Source organism: Jatropha curcas, chromosome 6, assembly GCF_041381405.1.
Source record: "Jatropha curcas cultivar XTBG-Jc1 chromosome 6, XTBG_Jcur_1.0, whole genome shotgun sequence".
Lineage (NCBI taxonomy): Eukaryota > Viridiplantae > Streptophyta > Magnoliopsida > Malpighiales > Euphorbiaceae > Jatropha > Jatropha curcas.
In genome coordinates, this window is record NC_143156.1 from 9,877,167 (window position 1) to 9,904,585 (window position 27,419).

Genomic DNA, 27,419 nt, shown 5'->3' on the forward strand with positions numbered 1-27,419 from the left:
GTACATTCCATTATCAATATTATTGTTTACAATTTTACATATTGATTCTCATGTGAAGTTGAGAACTTTAAACAATTTATTTTTGGATTCTGTGTAAAACATGGTCCAAAATATTACATGCTATTGCTAATATCGGCTTAACTTCATCCGACGAAAATAATTGATGTGGAGATTAAAATCATATTTTATATTGTAGTTACGCAGAGTAAATCTTGATTTATTAGATTAAAATTATAGTATTGCCAAATTATAGAATATTTTGCAGCATGGTAAATGCAAATTTTTAGTGATTTTATATAATTAATTAACAATAAAATTATACTATTTTTTATTAAAGAGAAATAAAAATATCATTTTCTTTTCAGTTGGATATTACAAAAGAAGACATGTTACAAAATTTTATTGTATATATAAAGTGCAACATAAATTAATCTTTGTATTTATTTTATTATAAATAAAAATTTGTACTTTAATACTATATAAATAACAAAATTAAATAAGTATATAATGAGTAAATTCGATGTGCAACGGATGTCATAAAAGAACTAGTTAAATTAAAGATTGGGAAGGCTCAAAAATTTTAGCTTTCCATCTTATTTATGTTAATGTTTTAAAAGCTCTAAATTGTTCACTTAATTATTTCTTTTTTTTTTTTTTATACATGGGAGGTCCAATGGACTCGAACCCGGAACCTTCAAACCACACCTAATTGGCAATTATTTCTTCTAACTGTTTTCTCTTTCAAACCAATTTATATATTTTTGAAAATTTAGTTTAGAAAGAATTAGTTTGTATCCATAAGTCAATATCTCACTAGAAAAAAAAATTTCCAACAATTCATAATCTAAAAGTAAAAAATAAAACTTTAATGAGAAGATTATTTTTGTAATTTTCATATTTAATCTTACTTTTCAATAATCCCAAACTAAACAATACAAGCTTCCTAATTTTTGTCATTTACCTCAAATCCTCTTTTAAATTCACAAGCCACGAGACTCACATTTCCCCCTAAAAATTAATATTGCAAGATAACGTCGTAGACTCAAGATTTCTTGGTCAATTAAAAATAAGAAAATTCGTCTATTCCTATATATATATATCAACTTGTATCTGATTAGATGCCCCACGAAACTGCCAGTGAAGACCAAGACAATTAAAAATTTAAATAAAATATAATTAAATCAGAGAAAGATTCTCTGTCGTTTCCTGGAATTTATACATGAGAAAGATTCTTTCTAGTTCCAGGTTTTAAATACTCCCTCCGTATTGAGTAAGGTGTTGCAATTATAGTTTGCTATTCATTGAAAATTTCAAATAAACTCCAAAAGGAATTACCAAAGTTTGTTTATGGAAACACTTTCCTGCATTTTGTATATCTAATTCTCATAAACCTTGTCAACAGTCAATTATAACTTAAACAACCTGTCATTTTTTACAATATTAAAGACACATGTATCTTTATTTATATCAACTATGAATATTAAATTTGTTAGGCGTGTGAACGTTTTAAAATTCCAACGCGTCAATTAATAAGATAAAAACACAGACTCAATTTTTCCAATTCAACAAACCCTATTAATTATTTATAAATTGGTGACCTAGACTTTAACTGAAACTGGAAACCATTGACCAATTGAAGTTTCCACCAAATGGAACTCCCTCAATTGGAATTTAGTGTCTGTATATATACATACGGAGACCAAATGGGTTCGTTAACCTATTACTCAGTTTCACCTTCAAAATGTATACAGCATCTGAAGAAAACACAGTACCAATTCCTGTTTCAGGATTTCCAAACCCAAGTTCTGTACAATCGTATCCTCCTCAGCCTTATTATCCCTCGTACGACTCCACCAGTTTGCCTCGTCCAGGTGCGCCTGGAAAGTGGTCTACAGGTTTATGCCATTGCTGTGATGATCCTGCAAATTGTAAGTACTTGAAAACTGATCATCTACAAAAGATTTTTCCTTATATTCCACTTTTTTTTTTTTTTTGGTGGATTTTTATTAATTAAATTGTATATATGTTGTTGTTTTAGGTATGATCACTTGCTTTTGTCCTTGCATCACTTTTGGACAGATAGCTGAGATATTGAACGAAGGATCCACATGTAAGACTTACTAATAATCATTTTGCTACTTTCTATTAAATATTTTTTTGTTCTTTAGTTAATTTCAATTCAATAATTGGTAAAAGGACTGAACCGAACAAATACAATCAGTTTTGGGTTTAATTAGGTTCGGTTTTAACTTTAATAGAAAAAATTGAAAATTTTAAGTTTTACTTTAATTTTGAAATTTTAAAAACCAAATTGATTTAGCCTAAAAAATCAGTCCTACAATCACCAAGGTGAGGTTTTGTGCACCTTAATCGAGTAAGTTGTTCCGTAATTGAGTATTTTGCTTACATCCAAAAGACTTCTGCAGTTCTGTTACTATTGGTAAAAAGAAGAAGATGCTCCTTACATATGCAGTGGCGGATCCACTTCATAAAAAAAGGGATCACTTGATCCTTTTTTTTTTTTTTTTTAAATTTTCTAATATATATTTGTATTATCTAAATTAATTCATGAAATTTTAATTTATTTATGTTTTTGACCTTTTTTTTTCAAAAAATTATATATTAACCCAGGAAAAAATATTTTTAGATCGGCTACTAATGCATAAACTGAAAGTTTGTGTGGTTAAATTGCAGCCTGTGCTTCGAGAGGGGCAGTGTATGGATTATTATTGGCATTCACAGGATTTGCGTGCTTGTACTCGTGTTTTTATCGGTCAAAATTGAGGGGCCAATATGACTTGGAGGAAGCACCTTGTGTGGATTGCTTGGTACACTGCTGCTGCGAGACTTGTGCACTATGTCAAGAATACAGGGAGCTGAAAAGCCGTGGATTTGATATGGGGATAGGTACAATATTTTTACACACGTCTATAAGTTTTTTTCTTTATTTTTCGTCCATCTAGATTAAAATTATTTTTCCAAAAAAAAAAAATTGAATATTTAGTTTTGAAGTTTTGAATTTTTAATGAATAAATTATGTGAAATTAATTCATAAAATTCATTATAATGAATAAAAATATTATGAAAATTTTACAAAGTTATATACTCTGTTACAAGAATTCTATCAATTAACCTAAACATATTTAATTTCATAAAATTAAAAATAAATAATTACAGCTGAATTTTTTTAAAGCCTTAAATACAATGTTTAAATGTGAATTTATAATTGAATTTAATAATTTTTTTTTCAAAGAAACTCTAACATTTATTAATCACTATTAAAGTATAATAAAGCATAAAGAATTTATGATGCAGTCAATTATAAGGGTGTAATACTTTAAATAGTCACAAGTTAGACTGGTCAACTAGCTATATTTATATGTTTTTAATTCATTATACGAAATAATAATTATTTGTATGTTTGGTAATAGTAATTTATGCATTCATGTTTGGTAATAATAAATATTTACCAATAATAAATACTGGTAATAATAAATATTTAAATAATAAATATTTATATGTTTTTTAAAATCAAATTAATTAATTTCTACAGTTTTTTTCTGCGTCAATTTCTTAATTCGTCATGTTTGTTAGATTTTTAACATGATTGTTCTCATTAATCAAAGATAAAAAATATTATAATTAATTATTTAATCTCTGAAATTAATCGAAGAATTCTTCGCTAGTGAAAATGTATATTTTAAAGTCGAATTAGCCAGTCATTATTTATTATTATTTTGTTCTATTATTTTTGGGTAAATTACTATAATTAGCTCCACAATTTTATTATTTGTAAAAATACTTATTTGGCATCTTCCTTGCCCGCACGGTGTTACTCTACGGGAAATTGAAGGTTGGGAGGCCAATATGCAAAGGCAAAAGCGTGGTGCTACAATGGCTACGGCCCCAATGATGGCACGAGGGATGACAAGATGACTTGCTGCCATTTAAAGTGTTTTTTTTTTTTTCCTGTTGTGTAAAGTTCGTTTGATCGGTTGCATATATTTTGATTGTTTATTTGGATTCTCCAATGTATTAAAGCATATTATTACAAAGTTCGAGATTGTTTATTTGAGCTGAATTTTGAACCTTAAATCTGAATAACTGTCTTGTTGAGCTAAATGATTAAGTGGTATCAACAATTGATTGTTGAATGATTAAAAAGAAAAAGTGGAAGCACATGTAGTTGAGGGTGCATTGACTTGAAAGTTTTTTTAAACGGCTATTAATATATTTATAAAGTGAACGCTTTTAATTTTGTTGTATTTATAATTTGTAAATCACCTTAAATTAATTTAAATGTCTTTTTAAATATTTAAAAAATTGAGCTAATGTTTTCAAGAGTTATTTCCCCGTAAATGTTGTTATTTTTTGGTTTTGCTTCCCAACTTTGTAAAAAAAAAAAAAAATTTGACGTTGACTTTTTAATTAAATAATAATGCAAAATTAGGAATTCTATTTTTGTCTAGTTTTGGCCCATAAATTAATTTGGTTTTTAAATTAGTAATAAAATATTATACCTCTAAAACACAAAAAAATATAAAAAGAAGAAAAAAATATAATAAATTAATAACACTATTAGTCTCTTGAAGTGTGGCTTAAAACATAGTTATTGCCAAAAAAACGAAAAGAAAATCAAAGACTCAAAGTAGAGACTTGAGAGCAAGAGGTAGCAACACCACCCACAATTTCAAGAATTTAAAATCAAAATTCAGGTTTTCCTCTATGTAATTTATTGGCTTTTCATCTATAAAATTTTTATATTTGTCTATAAATATTTTTTCTAATGGAAAATTTGTTGGTTTTATGTATAATTATTTGTTTGTGGTCATCACAAAGCAAAAGCATTGTTTATTTATTCGATTATATTTCGAGTACTGGGTTTTTGTGGCAATTTTGCAAAAGAATTATTTTAAGAATTTTCTATCAATTCAATCCTGGAAGCAACTAGTGATATAGTCCCTAAGATAATTGTGAGTCGTTAAAGCAACTTCAAAACAACTAACATTTGCTATGTCTCATGTCACGTGAGAATTGAGACGAGTGTTTATATGTTGGATAAAGTAATTCTCTTTTCAAATTTATAGATTGTAGTAATATATCATATTGACATTCTGAAGTTATATTTTGGCTTGCTGAATTTATTAGACAAAGTTATATTCTTTAAGACTACATATGATACTTTATATCTGAATTTATAGAAATATTTTTATTTAGTAAAAAATTATTTCTAGATCCCTTAGGTTTTACAATATACATTAGTTCATCATTGCTGTTTGAACAAATTATTTCGGAGTCTCTAACATATGTCTCCATCTAACTATTTATCTTTATGTCGAAAAATGGACACTTTTTTCGTTAATTTTATATGAAAAGATTGAAATACCCATGTGAGACCTACAAAATTGATCCAACTCTCTACCTCCATACTCTCACCCATATTTTCTTCATCACTGCCATCACTAACACTACCACTAGAATCAAGATCTTTACTCTTAACTACTAGGTCAGGTGTAGGAATCAGTACATGCTCAATCAACGTTTCTAATGATTCTTCATCAAGATTGTAGTAACCAAGCAAAGAAAGACAACATATGTTGTGTAAAACTTGCTGTTAAAAGTCGTGACTGTGATTGTCAAATCCAACCCATATAAAAAACACTTGGATTCTTGCTTCTAAACGCGCGAGAGACAACAATAACTCTCGGGGATCAAAATCCCAAAAGACAGAAAAATCTCACTTCTTCTTCTCTCGCCTGCATTGGCTTACACGCAAAACAACACTACAGGTTCTTTTCTCCTTTTCATTTTGTATAGTTTTGTTTTCTTTCTCTCTGCTAAATATCAAGTTACCTAGGCATTCCAACCTATCATTTTTTGAGGAGATGCTTGAGAAAAATGTACTTACTTGGACTGTAATGATATTAGGAATAACATAAAATGGATTTGGGGAAGAGGGTTTAAACTTGTTTAACCATATTAAATTACTAGGTTTCTCGATTGGGCAAATTCAAAGGATGCTTTTTCAAAATATTCTCTTGCTCTAGCTTAATTAACAAATTCATCTCAGGCTCTTCCTTATTCAATCCTTCCCTCTTTTGCTTAGTCGGATTATTATCTATCCGAATTCAATTTTAATTTTGTAGTTCTCTGATTCTTTCAATTTACAATCAAAATCGTCACCCTAAACACTTTAGAAAAATTACTTGGTTTTAAATAGATACCTACGTAACGATGAAGATGCTCCTGGCCTCCGATGCCATTCCTTAACGTTTGGTGCTACAACCAATGCTTATAGACATTGTCTACTTCTTTCATATATTGAATACCCATTTGTAGATTCGTGAGAGGAGAAAGTGAAATGTTGAGGAAGGAGAGAGATAGAGATGGGTCCTATATAATAAGCATACTTAGGTCTTTTCATGTAAAATTAACGGAAAAAATCACTTTTTCGACGTAAGGACTAAAGAGTTAGGATTACCGAATAATTTGTTCCAACAACAATAATGGACTAATGTATTTTGTAAAATCTCAAGGACCTAGAAATAATTTTCCCTATTCTTATACAAGGAGGTGTGAGTAAATTTCTCAAACAAAAATCAATCTCTAATCAACAAGCTTCTTCAAAGCCCGATGAAGCTAATTTTCATGTTGAATCATCGAATTGCACAAAACAACCATGAGTTGAAATTAACTTAAAGGATCTTCCATTAGATCCTAGATTACACTCTAAAATATCACCCTATCAATCCTAATGATTAAGATAAGATCAGAAAATACTACTTGCAAAAAGGGCCTTGTCAACCTTGTCAACATGATTTTCTTAGAAGGCAAGTTAGAGTTAACTTTCATCGATTTTGTTCCACTTGATTTGATGAATATGATAATTGGTTAGAATATAGCATAGTAAAAGATATTGTATATTGCTAGTGTTACTATATTTTTAAGTGTGATATAGGAAAATCGAGAGGAGATGTTGGTTACAGAGGCATTTACGAATTGGAACAAGAAAGATATATTGAACCTGCACATTGTAGGTCAAATAGCTTACAACAATGGTAAGAGGAATTTTAAGAGTTTGATGAATTAAAGCCAGTACATTGAAAGTTGCTATATGCAATTTGATAAAGTTTGTGACTTATATTGAAGTCGATTAACTGCATCAATTGATTGTCTCTTTAAGTAGGGATTAGCTTTTCATGATCACAGTGAGTCAGAAAGTTTATCTAATCAAGATAACTTTCTTGAACTTTTCAAATTTCTTGATGATTAAAATTAGAGTTTAAAAGTTGTTTTGCAAAATGTTCCTAAAAATGATCAATAATTGCTCTTGATATTCAAAAAAACATTGTTATGTTGTTGCAATTGAGACAACTAATACTATAATATATTATCTTGAGAATAAATATTTTGTTATCATTGTGGATGAGTCACATGATATATCAAAGAAAGAAAGAAGAAATGATTGTTGCTTTGGTTATATAAACAAGTTAGAATGTATTGTTGAATGTTTTCTTAGTATAATGCATATTAGTGATACAACTACTTTATCAAAAAATAATTGAATTATTAGTTTGCAAGTATGATTTGATTATATCAAGAACTCATGGACAAGATTATGATAGTGCTAGTAATATGCAAGGTGAATTCAATGGTCTTAAGAGTTTGATTTTTGAAAGAAAAAAAATTCATCTGCTTTCTATATTCATTGCTTTGCTCTAGCAATTGCAACTCATACTTATTGCCATTTCCAAGGTTATATTAAAATTGCTTCTCTTTTCAACTTAGTTAATACTTTATTGAATGTTGTTGGTGGATCATGCAAGCATCATGACATGCTTCATGAAAAATAAGTTGCTAAAGTTAAAGAAGCGAAAAAGGAAAAATTCCTAGTAGATGTGGCTTGAATCAAGAAATTTGTCTTAAAAGGAGTATTGATATTCATTGGGGATCATATTATCACATCTTGATAAATTTAATTCTTTAATCTTCATCAATAATTGATGTGCTTGAAATCATTAGAGAAGATGGATTAAGTCTTAGATCAAAGAGTGAAGCTAATGGTTTGTAGACATATTATATACATTTGACTTTGTATTCACTTTGTATCTTATGAAATGTTATTGGGAATCACTAACGAATTGTCATGAAATTAGTTACTATTTTAAAGCATCGACAACAAAATTTGAGAGACAATAGATGAGAACCTTGATTGACCCAAGTATTTTTATTTTACAAAACTTGATATTGACATTCCAAATATAGATAACAAGTTTCTATCCAAAGGGAGATCAAGATGTAGAGTTCAAGAGATTATCAATTGAGTTGTCTGTAAAGGGGAAAATTATGTAGATGTATGAATGATTTCAGATGTCTTCTAATTGTACTCAAAAACATCATAATCGAAAATTTTTATTTTTTTACAATGCAAAATCATTGGGCCGTCTATAAAGGGGGAAAATTGATTGAAAGGGGAGCTGGGTATTTCAAGCTGGAGCAAACCGGAAGGATAGAGGTTAACCAGAACACCATAAGATTCAACTTACATATAATCTCTTTCCATTTGTACAATCCATTGTCATTCCAGATAAGCTCCTCAAATTTTTGCTTCTAGAACTCCCACTCCATTTTCGTATGATCATTCTTCATTGAAACATAATCTCTTACATTCTAATTTGTCTATGGGTTGCTTTGTCACCTGCACAGTCTCAATTTTATGCCTCGATTGCATTTCTTTCCACTGGGGATTAAAGATTTACAATGTACATGGATTCATAGCTATTTTGATTTCGTGAAAGGCAGGTATGATGGATGGAGGTTTAGCAGAATTGCCTTCTAAAAAAGAGATTAAATAGCAGTACTCAGTTTCCTCTTTTTTTTTTTTTTTTTTTTTTTTTTTTTTTCTGCCATCGTTATCCCTCCATTTAAACATCAAATTACATATACTACCCTCGTACATAACTTATACGTAGTATAACGCAAGTGCTCTACCGTGTGGAATGCATCCACCTATCAGCGCCCTTATGTAAAATTGTAAATCAAATAAATAATTTGTTTTTTAAATTTTTACTCAGTACCAAATAAACTATTTTTAAATTTAGATAAAAATTAACTAATATTTTTTCAGAAATTTTCTTTGCTGAAATGCTTTTACCCGCCAAATGAATAGCGGTTTGAAAACGAGCACTGCATCAGTGCCTCGCATTGGCAGTCTCTGAACTCCAAAAAGCAGCAAAACATGTCTTCATTGGACGAGGAAGAAGGAGATGAGGAGGAAATTCTCTCACCGTCCGATCCAAGCGATTCCAGTGACGAGTACACCATCAATCCAGAAGACTATCCTGACGATGAGCACGAAGACGGTGGACCCGGGCCTGTGGCTGAATGTCCGTCTGACGAAGATCGCAAATCAAAGAATGTGGACGCTCTCGTGAGGTACTTTCAATTTATCGATAAAATGCCCAAGTTACATTGACAAGCGCTGTTTGTAAGACCTAGGGTTTGACATTTTAGCTGATTTCAGGCTTCTATTATATGTTTTAGTTAAGTAATTGTGAGTTCCTTTTTTATCCCTTTTGCTTTTTGTTGCTTGGAAGATGGGAAGCTTAGGTCGCTTCACAAGTTGGGAAATCGAAAGGATTTGACAAATCTCAGTTGTTGGAGCCTGGAGGTTTTTGATTCTTGAGTTTCCATGTGATCAAAATTTTTTAATAGACAAGCAATTCAGCCTCACATTCGAATGCAAATTCTGTCTGTTATTTTAACTATTAACAAGTTAATGTTTGCGATTGGCTATAGACCTGTAATTTGCTTTATTTTAGTATAGGGTTTCTCATTCACACCATTGTTCTTAAAATGTGTAGTTGTCAATTAGGATCAGCAGTACTGAGTTCTCAGTTATGGTTTTCACCAAGCAAATAGTTTGCTTGAATGGAATTTGTTTATGATGCTGAATGTTATGACTGTGATTCACCAGAGGCAATCTTGTTGTAAGGAGACAATCATTACTGCCCCGAGTTCTTTCAGTAACAGGAGGAGCGGCCATTTGTAGGAAACCCTTTAAACCCCCATGTGCCAATGGATATAAAGATGGAAATGAAAAGCTCACGCGTCGACTTTCGGCCAGGAAACGATTTGTTCCATGGGGTTCTTCGAGACCAGTTTTGGTGGCAATAACTAATAGACTAAATGCATCAAATATCATTGGGAAAGATGTAGTGGAGGAAAGTGTGAGTTTGCCACCTGGAATAGATCCTTTAGTATTGTGGCAGCCTGAAGATGGAGCTGGTAATTTAGCACCAATAGTGGTAGATCCGTTGCTTGTTCAGTTCCTTCGACCCCATCAAAGGTATTAACATAATATGAAATCTAAATTAGTTCTGGAATTGTGGGGTGTCTCATATAAATCTTTGTAATGGAAGTATTCTCATTCCAATTTATGTGTCCAGGCTAGTTTAAAATGAAAGTTTTCTATTTTCCCCTTTTGCTGTAGTAAAATCTTTTGTTAACCTTGTTGCAGGGAAGGGGTTCAGTTCATGTTCGATTGCGTTTCAGGAGTATATCGTGATACCGATATTAATGGATGTATTTTGGCCGATGACATGGGGTAAACATCTCATCTTTTATTAGCTCAAAAAGCAATTTTTTTTTTTTTTTTTTTTTTTTTTTAAAAAAAAAAATTGGTGTTTTGCTTTCTTTTCCAGTTTGGGAAAGACATTGCAATCAATCACGTTGCTATACACTCTTCTTGGTCAAGGGTTTGATGGAAAGCCTATGGTTAAAAAAGCCATCATTGTTACTCCAACGAGTCTTGTGAGTAATTGGGAGGCTGAAATCGAAAAATGGGTAGGAGAAAGAGTTAAGCTCATAGCACTATGTGAAAGCACTAGAGATGATGTTGTCTCTGGAATTGACAACTTCACAAGTCCTCAAAGCATTTTGCAGGTAGAAATATTGACTATTAATCTGCATTTTTCTGGGAAATATGTTCTAATTCGAGGAATCCCCCTAGGTTTTGATTGTTTCATACGAGACTTTCCGGTTGCATTCATCAAAATTTAACCATAGTGAATCTTGCGACCTCCTTATCTGTGATGAGGCTCACAGGCTCAAAAATGACCAGACAATAACAAATCGGGTAAATGACGTATTATCCTTGTTATGTGTTTATTTTCACACGTAACTTTATTGTTCTTTCTCTGAATGTATACATGAACATTTCTCTGGCATAGGCTTTGGCTGCTCTCTCCTGCAAGCGCCGCATTTTGTTGTCAGGAACTCCAATGCAGGTGTGAATCATTCATTCAATAGATATCTCACTGTAGTTTGAAACTGCAGTTTTTGTTACTCTTAATAATACTCTCCATTCCTAACCTTGCAGAACGACCTAGAAGAGTTCTTTGCAATGGTAAACTTTACTAATCCAGGAATTTTGGGTGATGCTGCATATTTTCGTCGCTATTATGAGGTGAGCTCTATTTGCAATCTAATCATATATTCCTTATCTCTGAGATTGAATTATATTTAACAGTGTTGGCATTGTTTGTTTAAATTGGTCTCTCGTTTGTCTTTATAAAGCAGAGATTATCTAGAAGCTTGCAGTATATAGGCTTCTGGTCCATATAATAGTGAGATTTAACATTACGCACTCCTATAGCTTTTATGAACTAGCTGATATCCATCAGACAAATGTATATCAGTGCCTTATTTATGCATTTATTATTATTGATTAAGCTATTTTACTTGCCTGAAAAAAAAAAAAAAAAGAAAATTAATTCGTAACGGGAGTTATTCCATTTTGCTAAAATTCTGATATTTGAGATTTGTGCTATGCAACTTTTGCATTAAGTGATATCTACGACTACAAGTTCTTCTGTTTTCCTGTCAACTTTATTTGTTAATGTACATGTACATATACATGAGCCAAGTAAATATATCCTGGAAGGTAGGTTAAGCCATTCTAATTAATATATTTATAGTTACAGTTATGTTGTGTTTTCCAAGACTCATATTTTGTCATATGGAGAAAGGTTACTCCAATAATAGTGTCACAATATCAAAGTTTGTAACGTCAATTGTGATTACCATCAGCAGTATTTCTTTTTCTTTTGTTTTTTTCACTAATCAGAGCAGTTAGCTCTCTTTCATAAGAACAATTAGGTCCCTCTTGTGCTCTGTTGATCTAAAGATATTTCTCTTCTGTCATTCTTGGTAACCATGTTCTCTAATCTGGTCTGCTTCTGAAATCCATTGCAATTTTCTTTCTTTATTTCACTTGCTAAGTACAGAGTCGAACTTGGATTTGAAAACGCCTTATTTCGTTTCGTTTCCCTTCTGATGATTAATCTTGGTGATTTTCTGGTTACCTTTCCTATATCTAGTTCTGTTTGAGATGAGTTACAGTGTTGATAGAGAATTATGTGGGAAATATAAATGGACTTGCATTGCACAAGCACCAATGCTCAACAAGAAACTTTGCTTATCTGTTGCATATCTGACACTATTTGTTCATGTATATATAAACTGTTGAGTATATTGGAAGGACAGACTAGATCATTGTTGAATATATAAATGCACAATTTTCCAGTGTTCCCAATTTCGTCATATAGAGAAAAGTTGTCTTATCGAATGGCGTTTGTTCAAGTGTTCTTAGCAAAACAAAATGTAAAATTACTCTTGAACTGAGAAAACCCTATATGGTCGTTGGCAGTGAGTTTGGTAACAATAGATAGATATATCTATCTTGAGTTTTTCCTTCTGCATTGGCAAAGCTCATTGAATATAGGTACTTTTTAGAAAGGTGTTTTAATCCCAGGAGTATTTAGATGATTTGAAGGCCAGTCTTTCATTAATGTTTCCTCTACAATCTGTATAAAGAAAGCCGTCATATTCGCTTTGCTAAACGCTTTTACTAGTATGCCTGATGGATACATTGGACAGTGGTAACCATGTGGTGATTAATTTGTTCTGTGGCGTAGGGGGAATAAAGCTTATAATCTGCTGTATTCTTTTATTGACTGATTTTATTCTGTAGTATTAGAGATTCACATTGATTCTGAACTGATCTAAGAAAATGCTGTTTCAACTTATAAAATTCATATATTATATTTTAACATTTGATGTAATTTTAACTTCTCATTTACTAGTGAGGCATGAGACATCATTTATAGAATATTGGAGGCTTATATTTGACTATGGGGCATAAACTAAGATAGCCTTTTATGTTCTAGTTATTTGCCATAGAACACAGCAGTCAGAAATGAGATGGTACATTTTTCTTCGGGATATGAATTGGTCGAATGCATCTTTCTTTCACATGATTTGTTTATGATCTTAACGTTTGTTTTTAAGCAACAAGCAATTATATATGCCTTTTCTGTTTCTAAGTTTTGTTCCTTATAAAATATGAAGACGCCAATTATTTGCGGAAGAGAACCAACTGCCACAGAAGAAGAGAAAAAGTTAGGTGTAGAGCGCTCTGGAGAATTAAGTGCAAAAGTGAATCAGGTAATTCGCTTAGAAATGCAGATGCAATTTGCAAAAGCTGAATCATGTCACTGTTGTCTGCTAATTGTGACTTCAAATTATGCAGCGGTAGTAATTGTTCATATAAAACATGTCTGGCTAGTTTTTATTTTTTTAAAACAATAAGAATTGCTTTTACTCTTTCTCATATCTAGCTAAAAATTATTTCAGTTCATCTTGAGAAGGACCAATGCATTACTATCAAATCACCTGCCACCAAAGGTATGGATCTCGTGATCTTGTGGTACCTTTTGTTAAATGCCACTATCTTCTTCCTTGTGAAAGCTTCATGAGCCCAAGAGACCTTGGTTCCAATAGTGTTTTGCGCTTATTGTGTATGCTGCTTTTAGCAACACTGGTTAAGCAATGTAACAATGTTCTTTTTAAAAGTTCATATCTTTGGTAACAATAATGTGATATGCCATTTCAAAAGCTCCTTACTTTTGCAACTCAACAATGAGTTCCGTAAAATAATCTTCTAGATATGCCAACTGTTCATTGCTGGACGGTGACAAGCTTTAACTCCATCATTTAAGCTGTGCTTAGTTTCTTGAAATGATCTTCTAGATTTGCCAACTGTTCATTGCTAGATTGGGACAAGCTTGGTCATTGAAATGATCATTTAAGCTGTGCTCCTATTTTCACAGCAAATCATATTGTTTTTGAATTAGTGTTCTTGCTTTATTTTCTTGTCAAATTATTTTTCTTGAGAGTTGATCTTTTACACCATTTGGTAAAAATGAATGTAAAATCTAGAATTTATTTGAATTTCCATGTAATGATAAACTTAAATTGAGGAACTGAATTGAAATCAATTCTGAATAATCTACTAATAAATCTAGAACTCAATTAAATATCTGATAATTGTGTAAAATACCCTTAAAGAGAGATAGAGATAGAGATAGAAAGAGGGAAATGGGAAGAGAGAGAGAGAGAGAGAGAGGAAAAAGGAGAGAGGAGGAGAGGAAACGATGAGAAAGAAAGATAAAGAGCAAGAGATAAACGAGGGGGAGAGAGAAAGAGGAGGAAATGAAAGAGAAAAGGGAAGGGTGGGGGTGGGGAAATGAGAGAGAGAGAGCATTTCAGTCCAAAATTTTTGTTGTATAAGTTCTGCGGAATTCATTTGAAAATCCACCAACTTGATGGAAATTGCTTTCTATTAAATTCGTAAAATTGAAATTATGGTCTTTTACATAGCATACATCAAAATATGATATTTCAATTGAATTCCACCAAATTTTGCTAAATTCATTTATGCTTTTTTTTTTTGTGGAGGGTGGGGAAGGAGGGCATGTCACATTTGCATCACTTTATAGCAGTATGGCGCATATAAACTGTGATTATGTTAAAAAATTGATATTTTGATATTCTAAATGATGCCTCCCTTGCAGATTGTTGAAGTGATCTGTTGCAAATTGACTCCTCTCCAAACAGATCTATATAACCATTTCATACATTCCAAAAATGTGGGTTTGTGCTCTTATTTTAGATAATACAATTTAATTATGTACTTTGGAATTTGGTGGTTTATGACATGAATGTCGGCAATTAACCCATTTGTTTTGTCACAATTCCATAAATAGGTTAAACGAGCAATCAGTGAAGAAGCAAAGCAGTCAAAAATTTTGGCTTATATTACTGCTCTTAAGAAGCTCTGCAACCATCCAAAGGTATAAAAGAACTTACAAGAGTTAATTGTCTTGGGATTTTGCTTTGACCTAATTCTATGAAAGTTAAGCGGAACTTATAGCTTTTCTTGCATTGGCTAAAGTGCTCTCCTCGTAATATCTTTTTATGCTCTCCTTGTAATATGCTTTTATGTGTACATAGGTGTGCATGGCGCACACAGTGAAAGTGATGAATTAACTGGCTTCTATCCGTGTGAATATATTTTAATCTGACATAAGTTTTGGCAAGCAGCCTTACTCATTTTGGAATGAAAGTGGGGTATGCACCTTTCAAAATGCTAAGATTCCTTTGGCATCTGATGTTTTTGACATGAAAGGACTTTTTTTTTTTTTTTTGTCAGAACTGATGCTATTAAGAACATTCTTTTTTATTTCTTTATTTACTTTTTAGATAATATTGAACTCAATCGTGGGATTCCCCGAGGAAAGCTTGGTAAATAATTCATGAGCGTACAGGTGTTTTTGTTAAAACAAAGTTTCTCCATTTTAATTGAAGAATTTGCATAGATATAGTGCTTGGGAAGGCTGTGTTTTTGTCCTTTTCAATAGTACCTAATATGAGAAGCCTTGTGCACAGGCATATGTTTCCTAATATCAATGTTAAGGCTGCAGATACAGGAAACACTAAGCTTTTGGTATTCAATTTCCAAAATCCTTATTCACTTTATGCAGTAGGGAAATGTACCATTTGATAAATTATTGAGTCGCAATTATGTTATGATCAATGCATAATATTGCTACTGTTAATATAGATGATGAAAAATAGAAGTGAACATTAAGTGCAGCATAAAATAATTTGTTAAATTGCAGTTCAGATAGCTGCCTAATATTGTGAGTGACGGACTGCATTCATTATTTCTAACACGCTTTCTTCTTTTGAATGGAATTGAGTTCACATCCTTATTTTGTTTTGAAACTGGGAGAATTCAAAAGTACGATCGGGCTTTCGCCCATTGTCCAAGATTCCCCTCTGCTGCCCCGTAGAAGTGAGGATCTGGAAGAGAGGGTTGATGGTTATGCAATCTTAGGACAGTGAATCACAAAATATTAACCGTGAGCCACCTAAATTCATGGTTAAGCTATTTAAACCTAAGATTACAAATTTAGTCTTTTCTTCATTTATTTGCTAATTTTGTCTGTGCATGGCTGTTTTTAGTTTTCTTTTGTTTTTCCTGAAATGTTTTGATCCTTCTATTTGATTTCTAATCTGTGTATGAGCTCATAGTCCTTTCTCATATTAGATAGATTACCTATGCAGCTCATATATGATACCATTAAAAATGGAAGTCCAGGAACTTCAGGGTTTGAGGACTGCATACGCTTTTTCCCTCAAGAGATGTTCTCTGGGAGGTAAGCATTTATGTCATGTTTTATGTATTTCTATCCTCTTCTTTATGCACATTCTTACAGCTTTTCTTTTTCTTCTTTATTTCTTACTTGCTTTCTTTTCCACTTTTATTGCTAGATCTGGTACATGGAGTGGTGGTGACGGAGCGTGGGTTGAACTTTCTGGTAAAATGCATGTTTTGGCTCGATTACTGGCCCATTTACGCCAACGGACTGATGATCGAATAGTTCTTGTTTCAAATTATACTCAGGTAGTTTTACATTATGGTTCTTGCTAATCATTGTTTTCAAAAGTAAATCTATGGATAAAAAATTCTTCTGTTTCCTTTTGAATATTGAAATGGCTGGTGCTTTCTAGACTCACCGCTCTAAAATATGCTGTTGTGGAAGAACTGTTAATTTGTTTTAGTGGTGCAGACGATAAGGCTAAATTGAAGTTTTCATAGTGAAAATTGTCATTTCAAGGAAAGTTTTATTAAACATAAAAAGTAAAGGAATTTAGATAATAATAGAAGCATGAACTTATTAATTTACCAACCACTTCTGATCTTTTATAGCCATTACTAGCCACCAATGGCCACCCCTAACCACTGAGAATACAACCACCAAAGTTTACCACTTATGGTGAAATCTTTAATTCTCTACTTTTTGTGAAATTTTTCTCATATTTTGTAGTCTTGAATATTGAAAGACGCTTATCATTTCAATGTGTCGCAAATGTTAGAATAATAACTTCTAGTTGCTTTTCAGTATTTATAACTATAGAAAATAAATTTATTTTTTCAGAAAATGCCTTTTCACATTTTTTTTTAGATGAGTTTTTTTCTTTTTTGGAAAACAAACAGAGACTAAGAATCAGCCCTTGCATCATTCACAATTATTTGCAACTGAAATCGTTTCATTTAGCATTTATTCACAACTTTCTTAGTGGAGGGCGTGAGGTTTGGCTATTGTTTCCTCACAATGTAAAATGGCTTTTGGTCATCAGACCTTGGACCTTTTTGCTCAATTATGCCGAGAAAGAAGATATCCGCACTTAAGGCTTGATGGAACCACATCAATTGGTAAAAGACAGAAGCTAGTTAATCGCTTCAATGATCCATCAAAGGTATTGACTGCTTATTGATTACATATTTGCAGATCTGACTTCTTTTTTCTGAAGTTGTTAGTGGGTGAGAAAGGGTGTGGTGTCAGTGATTCAGTTCAATTAAAAAGCTATTTCAACTCCTCATACTGCAGGACGAGTTTGTATTTCTGTTAAGCAGTAAAGCTGGTGGTTGCGGCCTTAATCTAATTGGTGGTAATCGACTTGTCTTATTTGATCCTGACTGGAATCCAGCCAATGACAAACAGGTAATTAATTAGAATAGTCCCTCATGTACAACTTCCTTGAGTTTAAGAGCCATATTGATCTCCATGAGTTCTGATTTATCATGCAACTCTGTCAACTTCCATAATTAGGCTGCTGCTAGAGTTTGGAGGGATGGACAGAAGAAGAGAGTATACATCTACCGGTTTCTGAGTACTGGAACAATTGAAGAAAAGGTTTGCTAAGCAGCAACTGAGTTGATGTGGCCACTAGATTCCATTCTCTTCTTGCTTGATCTTTCAAAAAGGCAAGTGACAATATGTACATTGACATTTCTCTAAATTTTTGTAGGTTTACCAGCGTCAAATGTCAAAAGAAGGACTTCAAAAAGTTATTCAACACCAGCAAAATGATAGCCTTGTGGCACAGGTTTTTTTTAATGTGTGTTGTATGCTAGATATGATTAGTGTTCATACCTATATATGTAGCATTAATATGGTTGAATTTCAGGGAAACTTTCTTTCAACAGAAGATTTACGAGATCTGTTTACATTTCATGGCAATGCTAGGTAATTTATGCTCCCAAAATTGAAATATATGTCATGATTATAAAGTGCAATTTATTGATCCATTGGGAAGTTATAATAAAATGTCGTTTTTGTGATTACCCACTTCATGGTAAAAACTATAGAGAGAATACTATTATATATATATATATATATATATATATATTTATGTAACATAGTTTTCATGAAATTTATTAGCAAGATGTGTATTTTTCTTGCATTTTTTTTTATCAGGTTTGCAGAATATATGGTATTAATTAAAGATATATAAACTAGGAAGTGTAATAACTCTGTACTAGGACAACCAGGAAATAGAAAGATGAAAAGAAAATCATTTGCAGTGAATCAAGCATTAGTTGAGAAGTGAACATTGTATATTTACGTTGTCCCTTTAAGCGAAGACAAGCTATTGAAAATGTACTCATCATTAAAGAAGTTAATAGACTTTAGTATCGACATATCATTTCAATGTTGAGCAAAATATCTGTTTTTGGAGGGTCTTGATACAATACCATGTACATCTATTTTTAGAAATTTTTATTATATATCAATATATCAAAAGCTTTTATCAATATTTCATAATAATTTGTTTTATCATGATATTTTAAATTATTGAGATGAGGAAATGTTTAACAGATGAAAATTTTGATAGTTTTTAATTTGGTGAGCATCAGAGATTGAAGGAAGACTTTACCATTGTAGCTCAGATTAAATACGTGACCCATTGGTGATCTACAATATATGTATAAAGAAAAAAAAAAATTATCAGCACTTCAAACACATGTATGCTATATTGTTTTCATGATACTGTAATATTCCAAATCTATTTTGATTTTGATATATAGACTTGTGTATCTAAATTTTTTAGTAATTCCATAAATTTATTTATTTATTTATTTACTTTAATTTATTTAGACGATGAATTGCTGTGATTTCTCTGTATGCTTGAATGAAGCAATTTGTCTTCAAATCAACATGGTTGCATAAAAATTACTGGTCATGGATCACTGCATGGCATTTATGACTACAGTAGCACATTATGTGTCCTTTTGTATCACATTTTGGCTGCATACACCAGTAAGCTTGGACTTGTATCTTAATTCTCCATCCTCACAAATTTTTGTTTCTAATTATATATCTAGGTCTGAAATACATGAAAAGATGAATTGTCCTCGCTGCCTATTTCGTGATGATGGTGTTGGGAATTTAACGGAGGCAGAAGAATCAATAGGTGGGAGTCAGTCTGACCACGAGGTGTTTGATATTGGTGGATTTGCAGGAATTTCTGGAATTTTGCACGAGTTAAAGAATTCAGAGAAGCAGGTCAGTCAACAACTAGCAACAGGATATACAGTTGTTTCGAGTGTCTGATTTGTTTTTGAACTTCTATTTGACACTCAATTTTCAGGTGGGGACTCCACTGGAAGAGGATTTGGGTAGCTGGGGACACCATTTTCACTCCTCAACAGTGCCAGATGCTATACTTCAAGCTTCAGCTGGTGATGAGGTAACAACGTTTGGAGTTCTTTGTTTTGTTTGATTATCTTTATAGTGACCAGGGAAGATGGGAAAGTTCATTAGCAATTTTTTTTTTCCTTTTCAAAAGAATCTTTTTACAGCCTGATGAATTCTTTTACAAAAACCTGATCAAGTTAAAAAGGATAAACCTGCTGCAGAAAATACTGAAAAAACGAGTGAAGCGTCTCCTCTCAATGAGGCGGAAAATTTGTGAATGTAAGGCTTTGTTTTGGTATAAAATGGATTTTAAACAATTTTATACTTTGGAGTTTCATGTTTCCAATTTTCTATGAATAAAAATGTTCATTTTACTCCCATGAATTGGATTTTACAGAATTAGATATAACTTTGTAAATAAATTCTATACGTTAAATTAATTCATGCTAGCTAAAGGAATAAGGGCACATACTCTTGTAACAAAAGTTTGTATTATTTTCATTTTCTTCTTACATCCCATTCTGTTGATTAAAAAAGAGCTAAATTATGACGTAAGTCGCTGTATGTTTCAATTGACCCGTTTCGGGAAATAGAAATGCAGTAACTATTGTTATTTATCTAAAAATGCCATTGCAGGTCACGTTTGTTTTTACAAACCAGGTAGATGGGAAGCTTGTACCTATTGAATCAACAGCCAGTCCAAAGATGCAGGAGATACAAGGAAACAAGAACCAACTCAATAAGGAAAATCTTGACAAAAATTCCAAGTTAATGTTCCAACACAAGCAACCACCACAATCTGTTTCCCTCAGCGGAGATTCTGTGAGAGTTTCATTATCTGCCCCTTTTAAGATTTCACAAAGGGCAGCTGTAAAACGAGCAAGAACTTCTTTGGATGGAGCAGCAAATGCAGCACTCAAATCCAAACTATCTTTTGCAAGTCAATTGCCATTGAAAAGCTTATCCCCTCATACTAATACTATACAACATGATGATGATTTTCAGTAATTTTTTATTTTTACTGAAATAAAATTTTCAATTCTTTTTCTTCATCAAATCAAAATTGCTTATCATGATTAATACAATTCCACCAAAAGGTTCCCTTTAGTTCAAAATGATCTATATGTAGAATCAGAACAAGTAACTGCTGAAATTTGTGGGCGGGGTAAGTTGTGCAAGTAGCCTTTCAGTGCATGCATTGGCAAAAAACAATTAAAAGACACTTGAGGGATTGCTAGAGATCAATTGGAGTGAGCTATTGGTCCCTAAATTTATTGTAGCATAACATGGTCAAAGTGAGCTAAGGTGTTGGCTTTCTTGGGAGACTTTTTACGGTTTAGGTCCTCAGATAAATGGTAAATTACTAAGAATATCTTGAAGTTTGGCCTAATATCAATTTTCAGGCTTACTGTTTTAAAATAAGTTACATTAGTCTTTAAGATTTATTCATGATTTGACATTTTATTTTTGATGTATGAGACTAAATTTTTAGTTACTGTTTAATTTCTAATACTTACACCTCATTATATTTTAGTTTCTTGCAAGTTAGTCTGAATGTTTCTATCATAAACATTGTAGTAAATTAAATCATACACATACACACATATAATACAAAGTGTCAAGTTATAAATATTTTTTGATTTTTTCTATAAATTAATTCAGTATTGAACAAGCTAATCCTTGTTTCTTTTTTGAAAAATTAGTAGATGAAAAATAATTCAGAAGTATTTGATTAGAGACTAAAACTTTTATAACCTTTAATAATATTTCTAATAGTGTTTTTTAATAATAATTCAGTTTCAAACAACGTGAAATAAACTTGAGTTCAGGTTTTTTTTCCCCTTGGTGCGAAATCTGGCAAATGACCACATAAAAGAAAGAAAGAAAGAAAAAAAGCCTACATTTTTTGCCTAATTGTAAATTTTTACCTTGAACTTTGTGATTAATTGAATTCTATCCTATGCCCTTTTTAGCTATTTAGCTCTAAAATGCGAAACTTAGTTGCAGCTTTTTCCTGAAAGCATTTTGAGTTAAAACCAGTGGGTACTGCATTCTTAAGCTAATTCATTTTGGTTAGCTTAAGGATAAAAGCAGGGGGGTAAAATTGCAAAATGTTACAAAGTACATGAAAAAATTGCCTATTAAGGCATTTTTTTTTTCTTGTTTTTAAATTTGTAACGCTTAATGTTTGTAATTTATTATTACAGTATTTTTTCAAAGGACACCAATAAATACACATCTTGTCTTCTCTCCAGCTGTAGACATTAGTTATTATGTTTTTTCAATTTATTATTTTAAGTTATTTACACAAAAATTTTGAGTTTCTAAATTGGAATATTTACATTTCCACTTGCGTATTAGCAAATTCATATTTGATTTTTCTACTAAAAAGTTTTTTTGCCTAAGATTGGATTGATGGTAGAATTGAATCTGCATTAGAACTTGAGTCTGATGGGCTGCAGCTACTGCAAATGTTGATATCTGCTATTTTTCCATAAACCGAATATGGGACTCGTCTCTTTTCTTTGCACAACTTGCTTCAGAATGTTTCTGAGTGGAGATGCTCTCATACTCCTCGTAAAGGCAATGAGGTATCTCATGCTCTCTCTAAGTTAACTTTCTCTTTTTTAGATGTTTCAATCTGGATTGAAGAGGTTCCAATTTCTATTTCTGTTCTTATTATGGTGGATTCATTCGTTTCTTCTTAAAAAAAAAAAAAGAAATTTATGATAAAATTATTAAATTTCAAAGCATTTCTTTTTTGTCGTTAGCCATTAATCTTCAAGCTTTTTTTCTAAAAAAAATGCGAAAGAATTTTATAAAGCGATTATGTTATTTATTAACTTGTAGTTTCATTTGCATGAAACGAATATTATTTTGTTAAGAATTTACTGGATTAAAAAATGGTTTCAATAAAAAATATTTAAATAATCAAAAGAATTTTCACCTAAACACAAATCATTTTTGTGGTTTTGATGCAAATTAGTTTTAATATTGATAATCGATATATTGGTATCATCTATACTAGCTGTTTTTTTAACGCGGCATATGATTTCGGAATATGATCATTTATAAAATTGATCAAATGACTTACTAACTGTAGAATAGGTCAAATGTCAAAAAAAAAAAAAAAAAAAAAAAAACTGTAGAATAGGTCATCAACAAGTGGGATACATTCCTTTTTTCTATTATTAAATATATAAGTTACTATTTAATATTGTAAATTGAAAAAAAAAACTCTTTTCAACACAAGTATAAAAAATAAAAATTTCAAAAGTAAATAATTATCTAATAAATAAACCATTTAAAATTACAAAACAATAATAATTTTTTAACTTGTCTGATTGTTAAAACATTTATAATGTATTTATGTAATTGAAATTATATTATATATACATGACATCTCATTATTTTTAAAAATATTTTTAAATTAAAGAAATTAAAATTATATAAATTAAATATAATTTTTATATACTCAGAATTTTTTTTAAATAAAAATTATATAGTTTTAGAGTTCATGTAACATAAAAGATTCATGTAGCATGAATTTTGCAACCTTTAATTTTGTAAACTGGAATTTAGATTTGAGTTCATGTAACACAAAGTGCGTTAGACTTGAGTAAAAATACTATATATCATGCACGAACGAAGCATATTGATGTAAGATATCATTGGTTTAGATCTGCCATTGAAGAGAAGCAGTTCTAATTATGAAAGATTCATACAGACAAAAATGCTGCGGATATATTGACAAAGGTTGTTCCGAAGGAGAAGTTCGAACTGTGTGTCAAAGCGGTAGGAATGGAGAGTCCCACCATGTAGTCGGGAGAGGGAGAATTGTTGTGGATCCCTCCGACATGTGGGACACACACAAGTTTGAAGAAAGAAAAAAAAAGGGGGAAAGAAACGTTTTTTTTCTTTGTTCAAAGAAGGTTGCGCGAAGATGGATGCGTTAATTGCGTGCAGTCGATGGACGCGTTGATTAACGCATCCTCTTCTCCTATAAATAGGAGAAGTTTTCCCTCAACAAATCGAACAAAACAAAACGAAGAAGTCTACACAGTTAAGTGTAGAGAAAATTTTAGGAAAGGGTTCCTAAAATTGGGAAAGAGAGAAAATAGTGAGGGTTATAATTTTTTTTGGGTATTTTTGGAAAACACTTAGAGTGCCACTATTTTTGTAATCTCTTTTGTACCTACTATTTTTAATAGTGGAAGAATTATTCGGAGTTTTGTCTCGTGGACGTAGCCCATAACAGTTAAAGGGTGAACCACGTAAATCTCGGTGTCCCTATTTTTCATTTGACATTTACAGTAGTTATTTAATTTTTACCGTGATTATTATTTCTGGTGGATTCAGTCGTCAATATCCAATACGTAATTATTGATGGTAAATGTGGTAATAGTAATTTAAATTTTTATCGGTGTTATTAACTTTTATCGTCGGTAATTTTATTTTACTTCTACCACCGGCATTTTTCCGCGCCCACTCGGGATCAGTTATAATCCCAACACAGTTTTCCATCTGATTTCGTATTTGGAGCTAGTTCAGCTGCTTAGTAGGTGAGTCAAAACGCTATGTTTATTATTTGTATTGTTTGATAGCATAATATTTATATTAGTATCTAGAGTTTAAATGAGCAAATCCTGAAAAGTTACTCTCTTTAACGTTTGAACTGCTAGTTAAACAGCTAACAATTACTAAAATAGTTAATTTTGCTGAACAGAGTTTGTACAACAATTTATTTGGATAAATACATGTAAGGTTAACCTATTCATTTGCTTGCATTTCAAGTCTAAAGGAGCTGCCCATGTTGATGGCAAGGTACTAAATATTTGGGATTCCTTTACAAAGGAGCATCCTGGTCTCTCTCTCTTCTCTCACTTTGATTTGAAGAATTACTTTTTTAACACATAAATACAAAAATTTTCTTCTCACGTGTTTTCAATTAGGTTGAAGTATTAATTTTTTAACACATACATACAAAAATTTTATTTTCATGTATTTTGAATTAAAATAATAAATATATATTGATGGCTTGGCAGAAAAAATTTGGGATCATAGCACTAGAGATGTAGCTGATGATTTTTACCATCCGCGTAAGGTATAATATTATCGGAGTTAATCACTTTATAAGAGATATACTAATTAAACATAAGCGAATATGTATTCTGAATTGATCCTTCTAATTAGCCAAAATAATATAATGGGCTACACCACCTGATTGACTGATTTGATTTTTTTTTTTTTTTATTAATTATATTCTTGACAAAGAAAACATTTGGTGATCGGGTGAAGGACCGGTGCACATTAAACTAGCCATATTCTTATAGCATAAATGGGTACAATGGAGGTACATTCGCCCCTGGTCGATGCTCTAAATACATGGGGAATTGCACTGTTGGTGACTCTTCTAGAGAGCCATATCTTGTTGCCCATCACTTGCTTCTTTCTCATGCTACTGCTGTTAGATTGTAGTAGCAAAAATATCAGGTTTGTATTTTAAAATAAGGCTAAATCATTATAAAAAAAAAAAAAAAAGCCCGAATTTTGACACTTTGGAAAAATTTAGTCAATATTTTTGAATTTTATCAATTACCACTTTAGACATTTTTTTTCTTTTCAATTACGACCTTCGTTCAGAGTCTATCAGCTTATTGCTTATTTTGTCATTAATTGCTCCACAATACGTCAAATCACTAGTTATTCTTTGGCCATTCATCCTTGCTTTCAAAATTTGTAAGTTGGGAGATTGTTTTGTTGAGACAATCTTCTTTTCATCTGATCACAAGCTTGGAAGAATTTAATGTGGAGCAACTCGCAATTGCACCATCAGTGATCCTAAAGTCTACAAAGTAGGTTTATTTGCCCCAAAATTGTATCACTCGACACACCTAATTGGATTCTAACGGATGACATAGTTGACAATAAAAAAACATACAGGATATTGATTGATTAAAAGAGTCGGACTTTTTTTGGTGATTAAGCCTTAAAACAATATTCCTTTTTAATTATTGAGCAGATTGTGAAATAATGAATGTTATTAAGAAGTGCAAGCTATTCAAAAAGGACAAATTGGGGTAACTATAGTGACCCATTGGTTTATACCAGAGTCACCATCATCAGTAGCAGACCAGAAAGCAGCCATGAGAGAGATTGATTTTCTTTTTGGTTGGTAAGTTTCATAATTAGTATTTTAAATTATATTATTTATAATTTGCTGATCCTGAAAATTTTGTGTAGGTTTGCTCATCCAGTCACATATGGTGATTATCCAGAAGTAATGAAATCTTTAGTGGGAGAACGACTGCCTAAATTTGCTAAACGACAATCTGATATGCCAAAAGGGTCTCTTGATTTCTTGGGAGTAAATTACTATACCACATATTTTGTTGCAAACAATCCTATTACCAATGCCAATAAAGTTGGAGCTCTGTAGTCAAACCACTTTTTCTGGTAATTAAGTTTATTTATGCTAGAAAAATATTTCGTATACGTAGATATAATTGAAATTAGGAAAATTACAAAATCCCACCTATAAACATGGTAAGACAATTATATAATTAATTAAGTTTTTGCTTAATTGTTATTATATATGCAAGACTATATAATATTCTTCTTGAAGAGTAGTAAATAACCTTGTCATATCTTGTAGCAGTTATCATCAGCTGAGTATTAATAATAGTATTATTACAATAACCTTGTCTTGTAACCATTGGCCAGTTAATTAACTACTTGTACAAAATATATTACTTATAAACTTAATTATAATTAATTACATTACCTATAAAATGTTGTTACGGATGACAGGGATGTGGGCATTCTGCCTTGTGATTGAACAAATGCCTCTTAATTATTATTCGGATCTTCATAATTAAGCGAAGTGATAAAATAGGTTTTAGAGAATTATAAACAATATAATTATTGTATTTAGCAGAAATAATTTACCTAATACGGCATATGATAAAACAATTTTTAGAAATCGATAAATAGAAGTGAAATGGAGAAAATAATTAAGAAATCAAAATGTTCAAGCATGTGACTTAAAGATTAATAAAATAGGATATGATTTATTACAAAGAATAAAGTGAACAAATTAAATATTCATGACCTTATTAAAGCCACATATAAAACAAAAACCATAAACCTAACCAATTAAGAAAATGGAAACACGAAACATATGGTGTAAAAATGAGCAAAATGCAGCACCAATTAATCAAGAATAAAGAAAAAAACATTAGCACATCAGAAAAGCCAAGTCAACATTGAAAGGTTTTTACATTGCAAAATATTATTTTAATTTTTATGTTAACGAGTATTAGGATAAGTGATTCAACACTTTTTTTTTATAAATGAAACCGAGAGTTCGATCATTATATTAATAATTGACTTGACATGAGCAACTAAATCATTCAATGGAATTATTTTAAGTTTTTAGAAACAGTACATAGATAAATTTATATATTTGGTCAATCATCTTTTAGTATTTTTGTTTCTAAATTTTTACACATTAATCTCAAACTAGAATTC

General features: G+C 31.3%; 1 protein-coding gene and 1 pseudogene across 5 annotated transcripts; both read left to right on the forward strand.

Annotated features, from left to right (window-relative positions):
* Nucleotides 1–1,686: 1,686 nt before the first annotated feature.
* On the forward strand, nt 1,687–21,159 carry RAD54 (DNA repair/recombination protein). Of its 5 annotated transcripts, XM_089722256.1 has the most exons (25): nt 1,687–1,928; nt 2,039–2,110; nt 2,695–2,907; nt 4,662–4,669; nt 9,257–9,435; nt 9,977–10,348; nt 10,520–10,606; nt 10,704–10,944; nt 11,012–11,137; nt 11,232–11,288; nt 11,381–11,467; nt 13,411–13,506; nt 13,696–13,746; nt 14,916–14,990; nt 15,108–15,194; nt 16,471–16,562; nt 16,678–16,810; nt 17,548–17,667; nt 17,799–17,912; nt 18,021–18,104; nt 18,220–18,297; nt 18,379–18,437; nt 19,577–19,757; nt 19,843–19,941; nt 20,526–21,159. In XM_089722256.1, the coding sequence occupies exons 1-25, from the start codon at nt 1,742–1,744 to the stop codon at nt 20,895–20,897; spliced, it is 3,270 nt and encodes a 1,089-aa protein (XP_089578382.1). In that variant the 5' UTR covers nt 1,687–1,741; the 3' UTR covers nt 20,898–21,159. The 5 variants fall into 5 exon arrangements, 4 of the variants coding, with proteins under 4 accessions (XP_089578382.1, XP_012066882.1, XP_089578381.1 ...); XM_089722255.1 differs by lacking the exons at nt 1,687–1,928; nt 2,039–2,110; nt 2,695–2,907; nt 4,662–4,669 and adding an exon at nt 8,325–8,802 and having other exon boundaries at nt 9,170–9,435; XR_016321108.1 differs by lacking the exons at nt 1,687–1,928; nt 2,039–2,110; nt 2,695–2,907; nt 4,662–4,669 and adding an exon at nt 20,041–20,168 and having other exon boundaries at nt 9,109–9,435; nt 20,526–20,569.
* A 3,116-nt stretch (nt 21,160–24,275) lies between these two features.
* On the forward strand, nt 24,276–26,328 carry LOC119369943 (vicianin hydrolase-like; annotated as a pseudogene).
* The last annotated feature ends 1,091 nt before the right edge of the window (nt 26,329–27,419 follow it).

Bases quoted from the DNA above. Each gene is read 5' to 3' on its own strand.
- RAD54 (XM_089722256.1), top strand. From the start codon at position 1,742: ATGTATACAGCATCTGAAGAAAACACAGTACCAATTCCTGTTTCAGGA. The intron at 10,945-11,011 runs GTAGAAATATTG...GAATCCCCCTAG, and splicing joins GTCCTCAAAGCATTTTGCAG to GTTTTGATTGTTTCATACGA. The intron at 14,991-15,107 runs GTGGGTTTGTGC...TTCCATAAATAG, and splicing joins ATTTCATACATTCCAAAAAT to GTTAAACGAGCAATCAGTGA.